Source organism: Anomaloglossus baeobatrachus, chromosome 12, assembly GCF_048569485.1.
Source record: "Anomaloglossus baeobatrachus isolate aAnoBae1 chromosome 12, aAnoBae1.hap1, whole genome shotgun sequence".
Classification (NCBI taxonomy): domain Eukaryota; kingdom Metazoa; phylum Chordata; class Amphibia; order Anura; family Aromobatidae; genus Anomaloglossus; species Anomaloglossus baeobatrachus.
The window spans coordinates 125,192,957-125,216,921 of record NC_134364.1 but is presented as its reverse complement, the minus strand read 5'-3'; the positions used below and the strand labels follow the sequence as shown (position 1 = coordinate 125,216,921).

The 23,965-nt window shown below is 47.2% G+C and overlaps 2 protein-coding genes across 4 annotated transcripts; both read right to left on the bottom strand.

Annotated features, from left to right (window-relative positions):
• Positions 1-693: 693 nt before the first annotated feature.
• LOC142257764 (cocaine- and amphetamine-regulated transcript protein-like) lies at positions 694-5,743 on the bottom strand. The gene is made up of 3 exons (XM_075329941.1): positions 5,597-5,743; positions 1,075-1,158; positions 694-949 (listed from the first exon to the last, which is right to left on the bottom strand). Exons 1-3 carry the CDS (start codon positions 5,729-5,731, stop codon positions 842-844), a joined length of 327 nt encoding a protein of 108 aa, XP_075186056.1. The 5' UTR covers positions 5,732-5,743; the 3' UTR covers positions 694-841.
• A 3,256-nt stretch (positions 5,744-8,999) lies between these two features.
• On the bottom strand, positions 9,000-14,879 carry LOC142258513 (cocaine- and amphetamine-regulated transcript protein-like). Of its 3 annotated transcripts, none has more exons than XM_075331133.1 (3): positions 14,667-14,879; positions 12,000-12,098; positions 9,000-10,286 (listed from the first exon to the last, which is right to left on the bottom strand). In XM_075331133.1, exons 1-3 carry the CDS (start codon positions 14,820-14,822, stop codon positions 10,095-10,097), a joined length of 447 nt encoding a protein of 148 aa, XP_075187248.1. In that variant the 5' UTR covers positions 14,823-14,879; the 3' UTR covers positions 9,000-10,094. The 3 variants fall into 3 exon arrangements, with proteins under 3 accessions (XP_075187248.1, XP_075187250.1, XP_075187249.1); XM_075331135.1 differs by lacking the exon at positions 9,000-10,286 and adding an exon at positions 11,534-11,947 and having other exon boundaries at positions 12,027-12,098; positions 14,667-14,866; XM_075331134.1 differs by lacking the exon at positions 9,000-10,286 and adding an exon at positions 11,534-11,947 and having other exon boundaries at positions 12,018-12,098; positions 14,667-14,862.
• Between the last annotated feature and the right edge of the window lie 9,086 nt (positions 14,880-23,965).

The window sequence follows — 23,965 nt, the reverse complement described above, 5'->3', positions numbered from 1 at the left end:
TATAATACAGGAGGTAACTCAGGATCAGTAATGTAATGTATGTACACAGTGACTGCACCAGCAGAATAGTGAGTGCAGCTCTGGAGTATAATACAGGAGGTAACTTAGGATCAGTAATGTAATGTATGTACACAGTGACTGCACCAGCAGAATAGTGAGTGCAGCTCTGGAGTATAATACAGGAGGTAGCTCAGGATCAGTAATGTAATGTATGTACACGGTGACTGAACCAACAGAATAGTGAGTGCAGCTCTGGAGTATAATACAGGAGGTAACTCAGGATCAGTAATGTAATGTGTGTACACAGTGACTCCACCAGCAGACTAGTGAGTGCAGCTCTGGAGTATAATACAGGAGGTAGCTCAGGATCAGTAATGTAATGTATGTACACAGTGACTGCACCAACAGAATAGTGAGTGCAGCTCTGGAGTATAATACAGGAGGTAACTCAGGATCAGTAATTCCCTGCTTCATCAGAATAGTGAGTGCAGCTCTGGAGGATCACATGCAGCTGTGTTTCCCCCTCCCCTGGAGCGGCCCCGTCCTCGGCGCGGATGTTCTTATGACGGATAAGATGGAATCAGACAGGAGATAATTATATATAAAAGCTTGTATTGCATTGTCCTTGTGTCTCTGTGTGTCGGGGTCTGGGATCACCTCGCAGGTAGCGGGGGATTATGTACAGGACCTGAGGGGAGGTGATCGCCCCGTAATCACCAGCAGGTCATTCCATGTAATGAGAAATAGTCATTGCAGCCGCGGATTAGCGTGGCGCTGTGAGATAAGCGGTGGCGCTGCCTCCGGCGTCGGCTCTGCGCAGGTCTTCTCAGCGGCGGGGGCCTCACAGACATCGCATGAAGAAGTAGCTGCAGGTGCTGCGCTCGGGGCAGTCGCACAGCTTTCCTATCCGAGCACCTCGCTTCACCGCACAGGCATCTCCCATAATGCACTGGAGTTGGAAAGAAGAAAAGTGCACTTAAATACTCTGTGCTGCTGGTTCCTGCCATAATACAAATACATAACAAAATGAGGACACTAGTGTCCTGAAGCGCTCTGTGCTGCTGTGACACTCACCTTCGGCAGCTGGATGTATTTGCTCTCCCACATGGAGCTCCGCTTGGACTGCAGTTTGTACAGAACGTCCTGTAGCTCCAGAAGCTGCAACAGAGGAAACAGTCAGCAAGGTGCATATGTCCTCCACTGCTGAGCATGCCAATACATATCTCACAAATATCCTGCTGGAGCAGCACAGGGACGGGGACCAGCTCTGGGACTGGGCAGATGGTGATACTGGGACCAGCTCTGGGACTGGGCAGACGGTGATACTGGGACCAGCTCTGGGACTGGGCAGATGGTGATACTGGGACCAGCTCTGGGACTGGGCAGACGGTGATAGTGGGACCAGTTCTAGGACTGGGCAGATGGTGATACTGGGACCAGCTCTGGGACTGGGCAGATGGTGATACTGGGACCAGCTCTGGGACTGGGCAGATGGTGATACTGGGACCAGCTCTGGGACTGGGCAGATGGTGATACTGGGACCAGCTCTGGGACTGGGCAGATGGTGATACTGGGACTGAGCGGACGGTGATACTGGGACCAGCTCTGGGACTGGGCAGATGGTGATACTGGGACCAGCTCTGGGACTGGGCAGATGGTGATACTGGGACTGAGCGGACGGTGATACTGGGACCAGCTCTGGGACTGGGCAGATGGTGATACTGGGACCAGCTCTGGGACTGGGCAGATGGTGATACTGGGACCAGCTTTGGGACTGGGCAGATGGTGATACTGGGACCAGCTCTGGGACTGGGCAGACGGTGATAGTGGGACCAGCTCTGGGACTGGGCAGATGGTGATAGTGGGACCAGCTCTGGGACTGGGCAGATAGTGATACTGGGACCAGCTCTGGGACTGGGCAGACGGTGATAGTGGGACCAGCTCTAGGACTGGGCAGATGGTGATACTGGGACCAGCTCTGGGACTGGGCAGATGGTGAAACTGGGACTGAGCGGACGGTGATACTGGGACCAGCTCTGGGACTGGGCAGATGGTGATACTGGGACCAGCTCTGGCACTGGGCAGATGGTGATACTGGGACCAGCTCTGGGACTGAGCAGATGGTGATACTGGGACCAGCTCTGGGACTGGGCAGATGGTGATACTGGGACCAGCTCTGGGACTGGGCAGATGGTGATACTGGGACCAGCTCTGGGACTGGGCAGATGGTGATACTGGGACCAGCTCTGGGACTGGGCAGATGGTGATACTGGGACCAGCTCTGGGACTGGGCAGATGCTGATACTGGGACCAGCTCTGGGACTGGGCAGATGCTGATACTGGGACTAGCTCTGGGACTGGGCAGATGGTGATACTGGGACCAGCTCTGGGACTGGGCAGATGCTGATACTGGGACCAGCTCTGGGACTAGGCAGACGGTGATACTGGGACCAGCTCTGGGACTGGGCAGATGGTGATACTGGGACCAGCTCTGGGACTGAGCGGACGGTGATACTGGGACCAGCTCTGGGACTGGGCAGATGGGGATACTGGGACCAGCTCTAGGACTGGGCAGATGGTGATACTGGGACCAGCTCTGGGACTGGGCAGACGGTGATACTGGGACCAGCTCTAGGACTGGGCAAGCGTTGAGACTGGGCAAGTGCTGGGACAGGTAATGGGAGAATCTCTGGTACTGGGACAAGATGTGGGACTGGTGCTGGGTAGGCTCTGGGACAAGCTTTGGGAATAGGTAGACTTTGGGACTGGGACTGATACGGGGACAATATCTGGTACTGAAACAAGGTCTGGGACTGGGCAGACTTTGGGACTTGTACTAGGCATGCTCTGGGACAAGCTCTAGGATTGGTGCTGGGACTGTAAAAAGCTCTGGTCCAAGCTCGGTGGCTATGACAAGCTCTGAGAATGGGTAGACTTTGGGACTGGGACAAGATCTAGGGTTGGAACTGGGCAAGCGCTGAGACTGGTATTTGGACATGCTCTGAGATTGGTGCGGGGCAAGCTCTGGGACTGCGCAGACAGTGGTAGTGGGACAACCTCTGGGACTGGGCAGACTGGTTCTGGGCCAAGCTCTGGGACTGGACAGTTATTGGTACTGGAACAAGCTCTGGGACTGGGCAGATGGTGATAATGGGACAAGCTCTGGGACTGGGCAGATGGTGATAATGGGACCAGCTCTGGGACTGGGCAGATGGTGATACTGGGACCAGCTCTGGGACTGGGCAGATGGTGATACTGGGACCAGCTCTGGGACTGGGCAGATGGTGATACTGGGACCAGCTCTGGGACTGGGCAGATGGTGATACTGGGACCAGCTCTGGGACTGGGCAGATGCTGATACTGGGACCAGCTCTGGGACTGGGCAGATGCTGATACTGGGACCAGCTCTGGGACTGGGCAGATGGTGATACTGGGACCAGCTCTGGGACTGAGCAGATGGTGATACTGGGACCAGCTCTGGGACTGGGCAGATGGTGATACTGGGACCAGCTCTGGGACTGGGCAGATGGTGATACTGGGACCAGCTCTGGGACTGGGCAGATGGTGATACTGGGACCAGCTCTGGGACTGGGCAGATGGTGATACTGGGACCAGCTCTGGGACTGGGCAGATGCTGATACTGGGACCAGCTCTGGGACTGGGCAGATGGTGATACTGGGACCAGCTCTGGGACTGGGCAGATGCTGATACTGGGACCAGCTCTGGGACTAGGCAGACGGTGATACTGGGACCAGCTCTGGGACTGGGCAGATGGTGATACTGGGACCAGCTCTGGGACTGAGCGGACGGTGATACTGGGACCAGCTCTGGGACTGGGCAGATGGGGATACTGGGACCAGCTCTAGGACTGGGCAGATGGTGATACTGGGACCAGCTCTGGGACTGGGCAGACGGTGATACTGGGACCAGCTCTAGGACTGGGCAAGCGTTGAGACTGGGCAAGTGCTGGGACAGGTAATGGGAGAATCTCTGGTACTGGGACAAGATGTGGGACTGGTGCTGGGTAGGCTCTGGGACAAGCTTTGGGAATAGGTAGACTTTGGGACTGGGACTGATACGGGGACAATATCTGGTACTGAAACAAGGTCTGGGACTGGGCAGACTTTGGGACTTGTACTAGGCATGCTCTGGGACAAGCTCTAGGATTGGTGCTGGGACTGTAAAAAGCTCTGGTCCAAGCTCGGTGGCTATGACAAGCTCTGAGAATGGGTAGACTTTGGGACTGGGACAAGATCTAGGGTTGGAACTGGGCAAGCGCTGAGACTGGTATTTGGACATGCTCTGAGATTGGTGCGGGGCAAGCTCTGGGACTGCGCAGACAGTGGTAGTGGGACAACCTCTGGGACTGGGCAGACTGGTTCTGGGCCAAGCTCTGGGACTGGACAGTTATTGGTACTGGAACAAGCTCTGGGACTGGGCAGATGGTGATAATGGGACAAGCTCTGGGACTGGGCAGATGGTGATAATGGGACAACCTCTGGGACTGGGCAGATGGTGGTACTGGGACAAGCTCTGGGACTGGGCAGATGGTGGTACTGGGACAAGCTCTGGGACTGGGCAGATGGTGGTACTGGGACAAGCTCTGGGACTGGGCAGATGGTGATAATGGGACAAGCTCTGGGACTGGGCAGATGGTGATAATGGGACAAGCTCTGGGACTGGGCAGATGGTGGTATGGGACAAGCTCAGGGACTGGGCAGATGGTATGGGACAAGATCTGGGACTGGGCAGACGGTGATAATGGGACAAGATCTGGGACTGGGCAGACGGTGATAATGGGAAAAGATCTGGGACTGGGCAGACGGTGGTACTGGGAGAAGCTCGGGTTGGAACTGGGCAAGCGCTGGGACTGGTGTTGGGACAAGCTCTGGGACTGGGCAGACTGGACTGGGACAAGCTCTGGTACTGGGACTGGAGCTGCGTAGCCTCTGGGACTGTGCAGACGTTGGGACCTGGGACAAGCTGTGGGAATGGGAAGACTTTGGGACTTGTACTGGGCATGCTCTGGGACTGTAAAAAGCCCTGGGACAAGCTCGGTGGCTGGGACAAGATCTGGTACTGGAACTGGGCAAGCACTGGGACTGGTACAAGCACTGGGACTGGTACGGGGCAAGCTCTGTGACTGGGACAAAATTTGGGGCAAGCTCTTGGACTGGCAATGGAACAAGCTCGGGGACTGGGCAGTTGTTGGTCCTGCAACAAGCTCTTGGACTGGTACTGGGACAAGAGCTGAGACGGCAGACGTTGATCCTGGGACAATCTTGGACTGGGCAGATGGTGATATTGGGACTGAGCGGACGGTGATACTGGGACCAGCTCTGGGACTGGGCAGATGGTGATACTGGGACAAGCTCTGGGACTGTGCATTCGGTACTAGGACAAGCTCTGGGACTGGGCAGATGTTGGGACTGGGACAAGCTCTGGGACTGGGCAGATGTTGGGACTGGACAGTGGTTGGGACTGGACAGTGGTTGGGACTGGGCAGATGTTGGGACTGGGCAGACAATGGGACTGGGACAAGCTAAGGTCCGCAGTGCTGGTCCAGCAGATGAGATTTGGCGGGGCAGGGACTCACCAGTTCCTTCTCATTCACGCCCTGGACGTCTGTGTCGCTGTTGGCCGCCTCTGCAGATGTCGTCTTCATCAGTGACATGGTCAGGACAAAGATAAGGCACAAGGAGAGCGGGAGCAGCGGGCAGCGTTCAGCCATCACCAGCTTCACTCATGGACACCGGCAAACACTGACCAGTCGTCTGCCCCGCGGCGAAGATTATATCAGCGCCGTAATGTGATAATGACACTGAGCACAGGGATAATCCTCAAGAAACCTCGTCTACACATTACATTTTGTCTCCAGGATCAATAATCCCAGTAATAAACATCATCATCATCAGCAGCAGCAGCAGCACACTATCTCCCCCCCCCCCCCCCCCCGAAACCAAGCCGAGACCAGAGACTCAAGATATGCCTGCAAAATACAACACCCAACATTACTGACACTGCTATACAAGGAATAACACCGCAACATTGTACATAGGGGCAGTATTATAGTAGTTATATTCTTGGACATAGGGGCAGTATTATAGTAGTTATATTCTTGTATATAGGGGCAGTATTATAGTAGTTATATTCTTGTACATAGGGGCAGTATTATAGTAGCTATATTCTTGTACATAGGGGCAGTATTATAGTAGTTATATTCTTGTTCATGGGAGCAGTATTATAGTAGTTATATTCTTGTACATAGGAGCAGTATTATAGTAGTTATATTCTTGTACATAGGAGCAGTATTATAGTAGTTATATTCTTGTACATAGGAGCAGTATTATAGTAGTTATATTCTTGTATATAGTAGCAGAATTATAGTAGTTATATTCTTGTACATAGGGGCAGAATTATAGTAGTTATATTCTTGTACATAGGGGCAGTATTATAGTAGTTATATTCTTGTACATAGGGGCAGTATTATAGTAGTTATATTCTTGTACATAGGGGGCAGTATTATAGCAGTTATATTCTTGTACATAGGAGCAGTATTATAGTAGTTATATTCTTGTACATAGGAGCAGTATTATAGCAGTTATATTCTTGTACATAGGAGCAGTATTATAGTAGTTATATTCTTGTACATAGGGGCAGTATTATAGTAGTTATATTCTTGTACATAGGGGCAGTATTATAGTAGTTATATTCTTGTACATAGGGGGCAGTATTATAGTAGTTATATTCTTGTACATAGGGGGCAGTATTATAGTAGTTATATTCTTGTACATAGGGGCAGTATTATAGTAGTTATATTCTTGTACATAGGGAGCAGTATTATAGTAGTTATATTCTTGTACATAGGGGCAGTATTATAGTAGTTATATTCTTATACATAGGGAGCAGTATTATAGTAGTTATATTCTTGTACATAGGGGCAGTATTATAGTAGTTATATTCCTGTACGTAGGAGCAGTATTATAGTAGTTATATTCCTGTACATAGGAGCAGTATTATAGTAGTTATATTCTTGTATATAGGGGGCAGTATTATAGTAGTTATATTCTTGTACATAGGGGCAGTATTATAGTAGTTATATTCCTGTACATAGGAGCAGTATTATAGTAGTTATATTCTTGTACATAGGGGCAGTATTATAGTAGTTATATTCTTGTACATAGGGGCAGTATTATAGTAGTTATATTCTTGTACATAGGAGCAGTATTATAGTAGTTATATTCTTGTACATAGGAGCAGTATTATAGTAGTTATATTCTTGTACATAGGGGCAGTATTATAGCAGTTATATTCTTGTACATAGGAGCAGTATTATAGTAGTTATATTCTTGTACATAGGGGAAGTATTATAGTAGTTATATTCTTGTACATAGGGGCAGTATTATAGTAGTTATATTCTTGTACATAGGGGCAGTATTATAGTAGTTATATTCTTGTACATAGGAGCAGTATTATAGTAGTTATATTCTTGTACATAGGGGCAGTATTATAGTAGTTATATTCTTGTACATAGGGGCAGTATTATAGTAGTTATATTCTTGTACATAGGGGGCAGTATTATAGTAGTTATATTCTTGTACATAGGGGCAGTATTATAGTAGTTATATTCCTGTACATAGGAGCAGTATTATAGTAGTTATATTCTTGTACATAGGGGCAGTATTATAGTAGTTATATTCTTGTACATAGGGGCAGTATTATAGTAGTTATATTCTTGTACATAGGGGCAGTATTATAGTAGTTATATTCTTGTACATAGGGGCAGTATTATAGTAGTTATATTCTTGTACATAGGGGCAGTATTATAGTAGTTATATTCTTGTACATAGGGGCAGTATTATAGTAGTTATATTCTTGTACATAGGGAGCAGTATTATAGTAGTTATATTCTTGTACATAGGGGCAGTATTATAGTAGTTATATTCCTGTACATAGGAGCAGTATTATAGTAGTTACCGTATATTCTTGTACATAGGAGCAGTATTATAGTAGTTATATTCTTGTACATAGGGAGCAGTATTATAGTAGTTATATTCCTGTACATAGGAGCAGTATTATAGTAGTTATATTCTTGTACATAGGGGCAGTATTATAGTAGTTATATTCTTGTACATAGGGGCAGTATTATAGTTGTTATATTCTTGTACATAGGGGCAGTATTATAGTAGTTATATTCTCGTACATAGGGGCAGTATTATAGTAGTTATATTCTCGTACATAGGGGGCAGTATTATAGTTGTTATATTCTTGTACATAGGAGCAGTATTATAGTAGTTATATTCTTGTACATAGGGGGCAGTATTATAGTAGTTATATTCTTGTACATAGGGGCAGTATTATAGTAGTTATATTCTTGTACATAGGGGCAGTATTATAGTAGTTATATTCTTGTACATAGGAGCAGTATTATAGTAGTTATATTCTTGTACATAGGGGCAGTATTATAGTACTTATATTCTTGTACATAGGAGCAGTATTATAGTAGTTATATTCTTGTACATAGGAGCAGTATTATAGTAGTTATATTCTTGTACATAGGGGGCAGTATTATAGTAGTTATAGTCTTGTACATAGGGGCAGTATTATAGTAGTTATATTCTTGTACATAGGAGCAGTATTATAGCAGTTATATTCTTGTACATAGGAGGCAGTATTATTGTGGTTATATCCTGTACATGGGGCGGTATTATAGCGGTTATATTCCTGTATGTAGGGGCGGTTTTATAGCGGTTATATTCCTGCATATGGGGCGGTATTATAGCGGTTATATTCCTGTATATAGGGGCTGTATTATAGCGGTTATATTCCTGTACATTAAATGGAAAGACAAGGCTGCACTGCTAATAGTAACAACAAAATAACACAACAATGAGGGTGCAAAGCCTACAAGGGTAATGTAAGGGAGAGAAAGAGTAGGCAAAAAAGCACTCAACTCATCAAATAGAATCAAAATATATATACAAATATTTATTAGGAACATGAAAGTGCCAAAACACCGTTAAAACCACTTAAAAACACACAGACACCTGTCCCATGGACCCAACAATAAAGCACTAATGCATACGGAATATACATGCATGCATGATAATACAAAATGTGGAAGGCAAATATAGGTAACAAGGCCTGGAATAACCTAAATAGATCTCCTAAGGGAGCATTGCCCTAAAAAATGCAAAGGACCATAATAAGCCACCACACAAGAGGTCCAGAGGGAAACACTTACAAGAGTAGAGGCAAAAATTAAGCCATAGTAAGGTGCCAGACAGATAAGCACCGACCCTACGCGTGTCGCCCTAATACAAGGGCTTCATCAGGGGAAGGTAATGGACAAAAACAAAAAAAGCACACATATAAATACAAGAAAATTAATAAGAAAATCAAATACCGGTGTTCCTGTGCTCAAATCAAGCTGTGCGTTCAGCTGACACGCCGGGCGGAAGTGGCCGATAGACCGGAAATACATCGGCGTGCAAGGGGAAATTTCTTCCCCTATCGCGCCGAAAATCCACAAATGCGCATGCGCGATGAAATACCATGTAAGCAAGCAATATAGTAATGCGCAGGCGCCCATGCAGCTAACGGCGCAGAGATCAAAAGTAAATATGCGCTAGCGCTTAGATTTAAGATGACCCTATAGACTTGGAGAGCAATCAGCATTAGCAACATGTATGTTTTAAAGAGAGCAAAATCAGAAAAAAGCAGCACACTATTATCAATGAGTAAATATAAGCATACACCATTGAATAGGGTTTTTTACAGACAAATGCAAAGGCAGAGAAATCTTTACAATTCACAACTGTAGACTGGTCCATGGGACAGGTGTAACCATACATATGGTATTTCCCAAATACATTTAATATGGAATGTCACAAAGGTGAAAGAATAAGGGCAAACAGGACAACCCAGCAACACAATTATGAACCCACATAGCACTCAAAAGAGGACATAGGAAAAGTCAAATCTGACACATGGTATATATACATATAATCAACAGTGATTGAAAGATTCATAATCATCAAAACACAGGCCAATGGAAAAAGAGGAGGCCAAATGGCTCTTTACATAACTTCACATCATAAGTCACAGAACATAAGTGAAGGATTTAGAACAAGGATCAGAGCTAATAAATATGGTCCAAAGATAAAGCAGTCTGTGTTGATGGTCATCTGTTCGGGTGTCCATGGAGGAGTAATGCCACAGAAGAGCAACAGCCTATGAAGAATCTTCCGAAATCTGAAGACCACTGAGTCCATACATCTTAGACACTGAAGAGGCAAAAAAAGGGGGGGGGGGTATAAATATTCCTGTACATGGGGCGGTATTATAGCGGTTATATTCCTGTATATAGGGGTGGTATTATAGCGATTATATTCCTGTACATGGGGCGGTATTATAGCGGTTTTATTCCTGTACATGGGGCAGTATTATAGCGGTTATATTCCTGTATATAGGGGTGGTATTATAGCGATTATATTCCTGTACATGGGGCGGTATTATAGCGGTTTTATTCCTGTACATGGGGCAGTATTATAGCGGTTATATTCCTGTATATAGGGGTGGTATTATAGCGATTATATTCCTGTAGATGGGGCGGTATTATAGCGGTTATATTCCTGTACATGGGGCGGTATTATAGCGGTTCTATTCCTGTACATGGGGCGGTATTATAGCGGTTATATTCCTGTACATGGGGCAGTAGTATAGCGGTTATATTCCGGTATATAGGGGCGGTATTATAGCGGTTATATTCCTGTATATAGGGGCGGTATTATAGCGGTTATATTCCTGTATATAGGGGCAGTATTATAGCGGTTATATTCCTGTATATAGGGGCGGTATTATAGCGGTTATATTCCTGTATATAGGGGCAGTATTATAGCGGTTATATTCCAGTATATAGGGGCGGTATTATAGCGGTTATATTCCTGTACATGGGGCAGTAGTATAGCGGTTATATTCTTGTACATGGGGCGGTATCTAGCAGTGATATTCTCGTCCTCAGGATTAGCCGTGGCTCAGCAGACAGTATCACATCTGATGGGATTAGTTGCTTTGTCCCAGGACACGGTGGTTGTTGTCGTCCAGTAATGCCGGTGACGTGGGAGTTGCGGCGGCCGTGTACGGGGCGGATGATGGGTGTAATCTCCTTACATAATATGTGACATAATCTGTGCGATTATCTGTGATCTCTGAGGTGACGCCACATTTAGATTGTTATGTAACAGTCTTGGTGATCCTCTCATAGTGGCGCCCCCTGCTGCCCATGTCTCATCATCATTACTATTCACACCATATCTGCTTGTGCCCCCACGACAACACTTCTTGTCTCCGTTCTTTATCAGTGTTGCTTCTCCATGGTCCCCCCTTTTCGTATAATAGCAGTATACTTTATTCTGATTATTTACAGTACAGTCGTGTTCCTATGACACTGAGCTGCCGGAGGACATGTCCAGGGAGTGTTATCATGGGGCCTGAACAGAGATGTTCCCTCAGGAATTGGGACAAGGGAATCTAAGAGACAAAACCATTTATTTCACAGCAGCACAGATGATTTCAGGAGAGGACAACCAAACAGCAAAAATAATCTGTAATAACCCTTTATTATCTTACAAAGCATCATATAAAATACAGCGGGGGAGGAGATGGGGATGGGCAGCTGGGCTGCTGCTGTTCTCTGCTATCTGCCGTCTCAATCAGATGTGTACAGGAGGCCATAGGGGGACGATGCACAGATGTGGGGACCCCTGTATGGGGAGGCCAGTAATATAAGGGGTACAATGAGCGGAGATGTGCGGCCCCCCAGGACAGGGCCAGAGGGCTAGTAGCAGCGCAGCATGAAGGAGTTGCAGGAGGCTCCGCGTAGGCAGTCACACAGCTTCCCGATCCGGGGTCCATGCTTCATCGCACAGCGCTCCCCCATGTCACACTGTGCAGAGAATAGACGGTCAGCTCTGGGGACAAGAAACACCTAAGCTTACCCCATAGCCGCTCCTCACCCGCGGCACCTGCACGGCCTTCTTCTCCACAGTCAGACCCGCATCGTGGTTATACTCCAGCAGCTCTCCCAGAGCCAAGGCCTGGAAAGTAAGGAGAGCAGGACACCAGGGGTTAATCTCCAGCCCAGCAGGACACACAATTATCCAGGGCTGAGGAGCTAGCAATCTAGGAAGAGTATAGAGGTGGAATGATCTGCAGGAGGTGGAGGAGCGATGCTCTGCAGGGAGGACGGGGGTGTAATGATTTGCAGGAAGTGGAGGAGCGATATACTGCAGGGAGGGCGGGGGTGTAATGATCTTCAGGAGGTGGAGGAGCATGCTCTGCAGGGAGGACGGGGGTGTAATAATCTGCAGGAGGTGGAGGAGTGATATACTGCAGGGAGGGCGGGGGTGTAATGATCTGCAGAAAGTGGAGGAGCGATATACTGCAGGGAGGGCGGGGGTGTAATGATCTGCAGGAGGTGGAGGAGCGATATAGTGCAGGGAGGACAGGGGGGTGTAATAATCTGCAGGAGGTGGAGGAGTGATATAGTGCAGGGAGGACAGGGGGGTGTAATAATCTGCAGGAGGTGAAGGAGCGATGCTCTGCAGGGAGGACGGTAGTGTAAATATCTGCAGGAACTGGAGGAGCGATATACTGCAGGGAGGATGAGGGTGTAATAATCTGCAAGAGTTGGAGGAACAACGCTCTGCAGGGAGGGCGGGTGTGTAATGATCTGCAGGAGGTGGAGGAGCAACACTCTGCAGGGAGGACAGGGGTGTAATAAGCTGCAGGAAGTGGAGGAGCGATAAACTGCAGGGAGAGCGGGGGTGTAATAATCTGCAGGAGGTGGAAGAGCGATGCTCTGCAGGGAGGACGGGGGTGTAATGATCTGCAGGAAGTGGAGGAGCGATATACTGCAGGGAGGGCGTGGGTGTAATAATCTTCAGGAGGTGAAGGAGCAACGCTCTGTTGGGAGCAGAGGAGTGGAGTGATCTGCAGGAGGTAGAGGAGCGATACACTGCAGGGAGGGCGGGGGTGTAATCTGCAGGAGGTGGAGGAGTGATATAGTGCAGGGAGGGCGGGGGTGTAATGATCTGCAGGAGGTGGAAGAGCGATACACTGCAGGGAGGGCGGGGGTATAATAACCTGCAGGAGGTGGAGGAGCGATGCTCTGCAGGGAGGGCGTGGGTGTAATAATCTTCAGGAGGTGAAGGAGCAACGCTCTTTTGGGAGAAGAGGGGTGTAATGATCTGGAGGAGCGAAATATTGCAGGGAGGATGGAGGTGCAATGATCTGCAGGAGGTGGAGGAGTGACGCTCTGTTGGGAGCAGAGCGGTGTAATGAGCTGCAGGGAGGATGGGGGTGTAATGATCTGCTGGAGGAGTGATGATCTGCAGAGAGCACAAGGGTGGAATGATTTTCAAGAGGTGGAAGAGCGATGCTCTGCAGGGAGGGCGGGGGTGTAATAATCTGCAGGAGGTGGAGGAGTGATATAGTACATGGAGGACAGGGGTGTAATAATCTGCAGGAGGTGGAGGAGCAATGCTCTGCAGGGAGGACTGGGGTGTAATGATCTGCAGGAGGTGGAGGAGCGATATACTGCAGGGAGGGTGGGGGTGTAATAATCTGCAGGAGGAGCAACGCTCTGTTGGGAGTAGAGGGGTGGAATGATCTGCCGGGAGGACAGGGGTGTAATGATCTGCTGAAGGAGCGATGATCTGCAGAGAGCACAAGGGTGGAATGTTTTTCAAGAGGTGGAGGAGCGATGCTCTGCAGGGAGGGCGGGGGTGTAATAATCTGCAGGACGTGGAGGATTGATGCTCTGTAGGGAGGACGGGGGTGTAATAATCTGCAGGACGTGGAGGAGTGATGCTCTGTAGGGAGGATGGAGGTGTAATGATCTGCAGTAGGTGGAGGAGCGATATACTGCATGGAGAATGGGTGTGTAATGATCTGGAGGAGCGAAATATTGCAGGGAGGATGGAGGTGTAATAATCTGCCGGAGGTGGAGGAGCAATGCTCTGTAGGGAGTAGAGTGGTGGAATAATCTGCAGGGAGGACGGGGGTGTAATGATCTGCTGGAGGAGCGATGATCTGCAGAGAGCACAAGGGTGGAATGATTTTCAAGAGGTGGAGGAGCGATGCTCTTCAGGGAGGGCGGGGGTGTAATAATGTGCAGGAGGTGGAGGAGCGATGCTCTGCGGGGAGGACGGGGGTGTAATGATCTACAGTAGGTGGAGGAGCGATATACTGCAGGGAGGGCGGGGGTGTAATGATCTGCAGGGAGGATGGAGGTGTAATCTGCAGGGAGGATGGAGGTGTAATGGTCTGCAGGAGGTGGAGGAGCGATGATCTGCAGAGAGGTCAGGGGTGTAATAATCTGCAGAATATATTACTGTATCTGTCAGGAGATGGAGAAGCGATGCTCTGCAGGTCAGGTGTAATAATTTGCAGGATATATCACAGTGTATGGGAGGAGGGGGAGTGATGCTCTGCAGAGAGGTCAGTGGTGTAAAAATCTGCAAGATATATCACTGTGTATAGGACGTAGAGTAGTGACGCTCTGCAGAGATGTTAGTGGTGTAATCTGCAGGATCTAACACTGTATCTGTAATGATATGGAGGAGCGATGTTCTGCAGATCTGTAGAGGTCGGTGGTTACTCACCAGGCTGTTGCTCTGCAGGGGGAGCGCCTCCTGGGTTATTCGCAGTTGGGGGTCCTGGCTGTTCCCTGGCAGGATGAGTGCGGACAGGTAGAGGGCGATCAGGAGGGCGCAGTGTTTCGGGGGTCCCCCGATGCCGGCTGGGCAGACTTTGTCCATAGCTGTGTGTGCAGGGAGTGATGTGAGTGCTGCGAGCTCCAGACTTATATATACGTCCTCCCTCCCCTTATTCTCCGTATACAGCCATCAGCGCTTCTGATTACTGATAAGTGTCGTCTCCAAGATACGAGCAGGGGGGGCACAGAACAGAGATAGAGCGAAGCAGAGACAGTGCAGCGCAGAGCAGAGACGGCGCGGAGCAGAGACAGTGCAGCGCAGAGCAGAGACAACGAGGAGCAGAGACAGCACGGAGCAGAGACAGAGCGGAGCAGAGACAACGCGGAGCAGAGACAGCGCGGAGCGGAGACAGAGCGGAGTAGAGACAGCGCGGAGCCGTGACAGCGCGGAGCCGTGACAGCGCGGAGCAGAGACAGCGCAGAGTTGTGAGAAGTGATGGTTGCATTTTCTTCTGAAGTCCCTGCATTGTTCCAGGGTTTTGTCACAATGTATCAGTGCAGCCATAGAGTATTCATCTGCAGTAATCACAGGATTGTGGATACATGTGTAACAAATCTGCAACCTCTGTCAGAAGGACTGGTCCAAGCAGAGATTTTGTCTATATACTAAGACCACCACATTGAGGAGACAATAAGTGTGCACCCCCTCAATCCACAGTCAGATCATGTACAAGTGGGGGAAATACAAGAGGGCTACTCCCTCCACAGGAGGCTTGTAGATCACAAAGGAACTCAAGTTCACCTCTAAACAACTAAAGGCTGCCCTCATATAATGCTGATAAATTCACCATCATGAAGTGTTAGGTCAAATGTTTGCAAATTATTAAGGGTTCACAAACTTTCTAGCACCACTGTAGATTATCTTAAAGGGTCCATTCAGTTTACATGGTCACATAGGCTGGGTTACCAGAAACAAGGGGCGCGCTCAGTTTTTACACCCCAGGGACATGCAGAGAAAGTATGAAGAGTAAACTGAGCGCGGGATCCATCACCAGAGGAGATTATTATCTTCTATATTACTGTGGCATGTAAATGTTTGGAGAACCTTTGACCAAGGTTTCAGACCTTAATTATCCTATTACGGTTATGTCTTCTCTATCATCGGTAGGAAAAAATGGTAATACAAACTTCACAGCTTTATAAAAACCCAGCCCCATCTAACCTTGTGCCAATAAACAGCAGCCATGGGTTCTTCTAAGCAGCTGCCTAGCACTCTGAAAATGAAAATGGTGGAGGCCCACAAAGCCGGGGAAGGCTATAAGAATATAATAAAGTTGCCGTTTATTCAATTCCACATGTAATTAAGAAATGGCAGTTACCAGGAGCAGGGGAGGTCAAGTTAAGGTCTGGAAGACCAAGCAAAATTTCTGTGAGAGCTGCTTGTAGGATTGCTGGAGAGGCAAATCAGATGCCCTGCGTGACTGCAAAAGACCTTCAGGAAGATTTAGCAGACTCTGGAGTTGTAGTACATTGTTCTACTGTTCAAAGACACCTGCACAAACATGGTCTTCATGGAAGAGTCATCAAAAGGAAACTTCCCCTGCGTCTTCATCATAAAATACACAGGTTTTTATAAAAATCATTAAGAATCATTTAATCTTTTTTAGGTTTTCCGGATGGTGTGATGCAAATGAGACAAGTATGAGTGTGTGATTGGATTAAAATAGGTATCCAGTCTTCAGAATAGGTGATTATGTAAGTCATGCTGTCCATGTGCTACAGTCTTAGAGCGTTATGCCGAGTTAATTTTGTGCAAACAACATACCGGGAACTTTGAAATGTTAGACTATAATCAATAGCAAACAAACCTTGGAAACAAACTTTGGGTTATTAAGGCCCCTTTACACACTGCAACATCGCTAGCGATATCGCTGTAACGTCACCGGTTTTGTGACGTAATAGCGACCTCCCCAGCGACATTGCAGTGTGTGACACGCATCAGCGACCTGGCCCCCGCTGTGAGGTCGCTGATCGCTACAAGTCATTCAGGACCATTCTTTGGTCCTATGTTTCCCGGCTGCGCAGCAAGTATCAGTGTGTTTGACACCGTTACAATGACATCGTTAGCGACCCAGCCCATAGGCGTGCTAGCATTCCCTTTCCAGCGAGGTCATTCTGCAGGTCCGTATCGCTGCTGCGTCGTTGGCCAGATCTGCCTGTTTGACAGCTCACCAGCGACTGTTAATAGACTTTCCAGCGATCCCGGCCAGGTCGAGATTGCTGGTGGGATTGATAGAAAGTCTCAGTGTGTAAAGGAGCCTTTATGTTGGTAACAAACAACCTTGAAGCACTGTGCTGTGGTCATAAAACTTAAGTGATCATAAAACTTTAACTTTGTAAAAAATAATATACTGCGCAGCTGCAAGAAACTGATGATCTGCTAAAACATACTACGCAGCTGTGATGGAAGAGAATGTGAGAGCTGTGTATAAAAAATGGGGACCCTGTTCAGCGAGTTAGGGATGCTCCAGAAGGTAAAGTGGATGTACTTCTTCTGTGATAAGACCAGAGTATTTTCCTTCTCGCTGACACTGTGGTCCCTCCAGTGGGGAAGTGATGTTGCAATACTTAGGTAATGTATTGATGCGTTATTTCTCTATATACTATGATTTATATTGATTGTATAATTTACATTAATTGAATCAATAGAACAGGGTTATATTGTTTCTGCCATTCCATAATGGAACATTATCCTGATGCAATCTTAATAAATTGTTACATTATTGCTTTACCATAAAACTGTATTCAGTGTGCCTAATTTTTATTTTAGTGAGCGCTACGTAAGGGTGTATCCGCCCTGTCACTTTGACATGGTAAGACACACGGCGGCCCCATATCTTTGCTGCCCATGCATTTGGACAACGTGGCAATTTTGAACTAGGCTCCATGTCAATGCTCTGCTCCTGTATATGCGTCTTCGTACATTTATGACTCTTTAATTCAGTTGTCCTTCTTCTTGTTCACATGTGCCTCTGTTTTTCATGTACATGTTTTTTGCTTGCTCCATGCTTTACCTTCTTGTCATCACATTCGTATGCTGCAGTTATGTAGCCTTGGGTGATGTTTCCTCCCCATGTTACATTACATTGCCTTATATTTCTATACATATACATACATTTATTATATATGCAATAGTTCCTCTAAAAACTTTTCCCACTAAGTATATACAGTACAGACCAAATGTTTGGACACACCTTCTCATTCAAAGAGTTTTATTTACTTTCATGACTCTGAAAATTGTAGATTCTCATTGAAGGCATCAAAACTATGAATTAACACATGTGGAATGAAATACTAAACAAAAAAGTGTGAAACAACTGAAAATATGTCTTAGATTCTAGGTTCTTCAAAGTAGCCACCTTTTGCTTTCATTACTCCTTTGCACACTCTTGGCATTCTCTTGATGAGCTTCAAGGGGTAGTCACCGGAAATAGTTTTCCAACAGTCTTAAAGGAGTTCCCAGAGATGCTTAGCACTTGAAGGCCCCATCTCGATTAGGTTCAGGTCTGGTGACTGTGGAGGCCAGGTCATCTGGCGTAGCACTCCATCACTCTCCTTAGTCAAATAGCCCTTACACAGCCTGGAGGTGTGTTTGGGGTCATTATCCTGTTGAAAAATAAATCATGGTCCAACTAAACGCAAACCGGATGGAATAGCATGCCGCTGTAAGATGCTGTGGTAGCCATGTTGGTTCAGTATGCCTTCAATTTTGAAAAAATCCCCAACAGTGTCACCAGCAAAGCACCTCCACACCATCACACCTCCTCCTCCATGCTTCACGGTGGGAACCAGGCATGTAGAGTCCATCCGTTTACCTTTTCTGCGTCGCACAAAGACACGGTGGTTGGATCCAAAGATCTCAAATTTGGACTCATCAGACCAAAGCACGGATTTTCACTGGTCTAATGTCCATTCCTTGTGTTCTTTAGCCCAAACAAGTCTCTTCTGCTTGTTGCCTGCCCTTAGCAGTGGTTTCCTAGCAGCTATTTTACCATGAAGGCCTGCTGCACAAAGTCTCCTCTTAACAGTTGTTCTAGAGATGTGGCTGCTGCTAGAACTCTGTGTGGCATTGACCTGGTCTCTAATCTGAGCTGCTGTTAACCTGTGATTTTTGAGGCTGGTGACTCGGATAAACTTATCCTCTGCAGCAGAGGTGACTCTTGGTCTTCCATTCGTGGGGTGGTTCTCCATGTGAGCCAGTTTCTTTGTAGCGTTTGATGGTTTTTGCCACTGCACTTGGGCACACTTTTAAAGTTTTCTCAATTTTTTGGACTGACTGACCTTCATTTCTTAAAGTAATGATTTCCCCTCGTTTTTCTTTACTTAGAATTTGTATTATGGCAAGAAAAAAGCAGCTAACAGTCTATTCAGTAGGACTATCAGCTGTGTATACACCAGACTTCTGCACATCACAACTGATGGTCCCAACCCCATTTATAGGGCAAGAAATCCCACTTATTAAACCTGACAGGGTGCACCTGTGAAGTGAGAACCTTTTCCGGTGACTACCTCTTGAAGCTCATCAAGAGAATGCCAAGAGTGTGCAAAGCAGTAATCAAAGCAAAAGGTGGCTACTGTGAAGAACCTAGAATATAAGACATATTTTCACTTGTTTCACACTTTTTTTTTAAGTATTTCGTTCCACATGTGTTAATTCATAGTTTTGATGCCTTCAATGTGAATCTACAATTTTCAGATTCATGAAAATAAAGAAAACTCTTTGAATGAGGTGTGTCCAAACTTTTGGTGTGTACTGTACATACAATTTATTTTTCTTTGTCCTCCATTTAAACCTGTGCTGGAGTCATCATTTGGTTGAGCACCGCGCACTCCTGGCTGTTAGTACTGGTTGGGTTCTTCATGATCTGTGTATATTTCCTGCTCCAGTCCCCATACGCGGTGTGCCGCTGTGTATGCTGCTCAGCTTTGCTTGTCCTGCTGCGGGGCTGTGTGTCGCTCTGCAATCGTTGGTGCTTGTAATTGCATCCTTTATGCATATGTACCGCCCCGCGGCCTCGACTGCGACCGCCGAGCCGCTCGGGTTCGGGCTCGTGTGTGTCGGTGGCTCGAGCGCCTCCGGACCCGGAGGTCACGTTGCTCTGGAATGGTGTAGTGGCGGTGCACGCAGGGGTTGTGGGGTGGTTGTGTTGTAAAGTTCATGAAGCCACCCACGGGTTGTGGTGATGGTGGGCACCACCGCTGCGGTAAAGGTGCAGAGAATCCCGGGAGTGGTGTAGGGGCTAGTTAGGTGTTGACCCCTCTGTGGGTAGGGGATGTTGGTCCCGGGGCCCGGTAGTGAGGGCCGGGGTGCAAGGGCAGTATTGCGGTGCGGTGCCTGATGGCACTGGTGTACTCACGATTAAACCACACAGAGTCACTGGTAAACCAAACGGGGTGACGAACGGGGCCCGCAGCCGGATGCAGTTTCTCCAGATAGGTTGGTAATGTCCGCCTTTCTCCTGCACCTGTATGTGATCTTGGCTACCGTGCCTGGGCACTGGTAGCCCGCTCCCCGGCGTGTATGTGTCGTAGGAGCCCGTTTGCCCGCAGACGCTGGCCCCTTGGATCTCTGGCCTCTGGCGGTGGCTACTATCCGGACGGGTTGGGCTGTTGCCTTCAATTGGGACTTAGGTGGGAATGAAGTAGTAAATAGCAAAATACCAGGGGTAGTCCACAGTAATCACAACAAATTAGCTGGACCAGTAAAGGAGCTTAGAAAAATTCATTCAGAAATTCATATACATAAAACATAACTTTTAATTCATGCAAGGAATAAAAGTGAACAATAATTCACTAGTGAGAATTAAAACCAGAGGTGCCAATAGTCCGACCATTCGGACCATAGCAGGCTGAGGGCACAATTGAGGCCCAGAAGTACGGTCTGTCTCGGCTTACTCCAGGTCGAGTGAATTAGAACACTCAAACCCTCTACAGACCAGTCAGCTGAGATAGAAAAACGTGCACACAGAAATGATTATTTCAATCAAGACCCCATTTGAGGGGGGTAATCACCAGTGTGTCACAGGCAGTTATACTGGTACCTATATGAAACCATAAATAAATCCCACGTCATATGGGAACGGTCTTACCAGGTCCAGAAAATACTATCAGGCATACAGACAGGATAACGGCTCCTGAGGGGGGCTGTCAATCAGCACATCAAATCCCATACAAGCCAGGACACCTGTATCAGGCATATGGATGAATCTTCCCACTCCCAACGTTTCACAAACAGACCATCAGGGGAGTCCAAGTGGGATATCAGAACGGGCTGCTGCTAAGTGTCACCATCACGCAACAGTCCACAAATGCCCAGGTCACGCACTTTGGCGTATATCCAGACCCAGAAGGCGGCAACTTTGAAATGGGTCTGGATATACGCCAAAGTGCCTGGTGTACCTGTCTGACTCTGAGGGAGGCAATCAGGTCTTTTGGTTGACTGATGGTGTGTTGTATGTGGTGAGTATAATGACCTGTGACCCCTGGGGTGTCCACATACAGCAGACGGGGAGGGGGTTAATGCGCATGTGTTGCTTCTAGTGATGGGAAATCCCCCCACTGTTCAGTATCGGGGAGCCTCGCCCGAACGTTTTGTAAAGATTGAGTTCAGGTTCTGAGATAACGCAAACTTGCGTCCAAACACCGAACTCGGGCTTTACAGTTATGGGATGGGGCGGGGGTGGAGGGGGGGCTGTAAAATATAGAATATAGTAAATAATAAACATTGTCATTACACTTACAGGTCCCACGACACGTCCTGCAGTCTCTGTCTCCCGGCTGCTTCTGCTTCTGGGTCCGATCATTGCTGTGCCCTCGGGTAACCACCGCTGACTACAGGACCTTCCATGAGGTCATAGCCATGTGACCTGTCAGGTGTGAATGTTGTACAGACATTGGGTTACAAACTGATCACATGGCTATGACAACATGGAAGGTCCTGTAAGTCAGATGTAGCAGAGCTGAAGATGCTCGCCCGCATTTGGACTACATCGGAGGGTGTTTTTGAGTAATAAAGATGGAGTCCTAAATGTCTTCTGTTTTATTTCTAATAAAATATTTTTTCTGTGTGTTGTTGTTTTATTTTACTATTAAAATAACAAACAATCACAGATGTTGTCACAGAGTGGGCGTCTGTGATTAGATGCTGAGTAACCTGAAAAAACAGTCCATACATTCTAGCATCTAGAATGTATGGGCAGATTCCAGGTTACTCCAATAGCCAATCACAGGCACCCATTGTGTGCTACAGTGTCTGTGTTTGGCTGTTGGGTCCTTCACACATATAGTAGTGTAAAAATAAATAATTTTAAAAAATTACGTAGCGCTCCGCGGTGTTTTTGATTCTCAGCGCAGATAAAGCGGACGGCTATGGGCTGCACCTCCATCTGCCTGGCTTTACCTTGGCTGGCAATCAAAATACAGGAAGCCCATTATTTAAAAAAAAATAAAATAAAATGCATGGCCTCCCGCCGTATAATGATTGCTAGTCAGGTAAAACCAGGCAGCTGGAGGCTGGGATTCTCAGCGTGGTACTTAGTGCCTGGTCCTTTAGCTGCGCCTTATTCATGGATGTTTGCGCTTCTGCGTTTTTATTACTTGTATAATAGTGTGCACACAGTATCTGCACTCTTCAGCACAGACGTCATCACATCTTGTATATATTGAGCTTGATATTGGCCCTTACACACACACACTCTTGCCCTTTGCCCAAGCCACTTTGTGGCGATACGCGTGTGGCTGCGCCCCATCCTCTCTGTTCATTGTTATTGATTTGTCCCCCACTTTCCACCCCCTCGTCCTCTTCTTACTGGGGGAGGATACGATCTTCCAGCATTGCAGCCTTGTTACTTTTGTTAGATCATCCTTTATTGGGATTTTTGGTGAGTGTGTGGGACCCCCCCGCTTTTTCATCATGCTATTTGCTACGCCTGGCGCCTTTACAGCATTCACATGTGACTCTTTATTTGTATCATGACTGGGCAGTATATACAGTTTGTGTCTAATATTCGCAGTTATAGTACCTTGGGGTATTCTCACCCTACTGCTGCCTGGTTTTCTATGAGCTCCACACGCATGTTATTTATATTGCTGCTCATTTTCCATATCTTGTCACATGTGATATGTCACCTATGTGATTGCGGTGTATGCTGCTCATGTTATATGCGGTGCTTTTCTCGGGTTTTAGGATGTCGGGCCGTCCCTCTCTCTCCCTTTTCTTGTTTGGATTTTTAATGTTTCTGTGTGTTAGTCCAGTGCATATTTGTCCAATAAAATTTCTATTTTTGGTGATCCCCGTTTTTTGGCACTTTCTTTGCCTCTTCTTATCTCACAATTGTTTATAGTTCCGGTGTGATCCCATTTCAGGGAATTGGTGCCCTCCGCCCCTACTCCGCTTGCCTTCACCATAAAAGTGAGCGTTAGAAGTCTGCAGGAGAACATCTAAACAAACAAGTCCTGTGGACCGATGAGGTTTAAATAGAACTTTTATGCCACAATAATCTAAGGTGTGTGGAGATAAAAAAGGACACAGAATTTGATGAATAGAACATCTCGCCAACCATTAAGCATGGAGGAGGATCAATCATGCTTTGGGGTTGTGCTGGAGCAAATGGCACAGGGAACATTTCATGGGTAGAGGGAAGAATGGAGTCAATGAAATTTCAACAAATTCTTGAAGGAAACATATTATCTGTAAAAAAGTAGAAGTTGAAAAAAGGAGAAGAGGATGGCTTCCTCAAATGGATGTTGATCCTAAACACACGGCAAAATCCACAATAGACGTCCACAAAGGATGCAAGCTGAAGGTTGTACATTGGCCTCATAGTCCCCCTGATCTGAATATCATTAAAAATCGACCTCAAAAAGAGTAGTGCATGCAAAACAAGCCAGATATCTCACAGAACTGGAAGACATCTCCAAGGAGGAGCCATGCATGCAAGACAAGCCAGGAATACTCACAGAACTGGAAGACGTCCCCAAGGAAGAGCAGTGCATGCAAACCGAGCCAGGAATCTCACAGAACTGGAAGACGTCTCCAAGGAAAAGCAGTGCATGCAAGACGAGCCAGGAATCTCACAGAACTGGAAGACGTCTCCAAGGAACAATGGATGAAAATCCCTCAAACATGAATTAGCTGCTACAAAAAGCGTTTACAAGCTATGATACTTGTGAAACCACTGTACCAAG

Coding starts and splice junctions, on each gene's coding strand:
- LOC142258513 (XM_075331133.1), bottom strand. CDS start 14,822: ATGGACAAAGTCTGCCCAGCCGGCATCGGGGGACCCCCGAAACACTGC. Junction 12,099..14,666: donor CCCTGCAGAGCAACAGCCTG/GTGAGTAACCAC, acceptor CTTACTTTCCAG/GCCTTGGCTCTGGGAGAGCT. Junction 10,287..11,999: donor GGGTGAGGAGCGGCTATGGG/GTAAGCTTAGGT, acceptor TTGCCTCTTCAG/TGTCTAAGATGTATGGACTC.
- LOC142257764 (XM_075329941.1), bottom strand. CDS start 5,731: ATGGCTGAACGCTGCCCGCTGCTCCCGCTCTCCTTGTGCCTTATCTTT. Junction 1,159..5,596: donor GCGTGAATGAGAAGGAACTG/GTGAGTCCCTGC, acceptor CCTCTGTTGCAG/CTTCTGGAGCTACAGGACGT. Junction 950..1,074: donor AATACATCCAGCTGCCGAAG/GTGAGTGTCACA, acceptor TTCCAACTCCAG/TGCATTATGGGAGATGCCTG.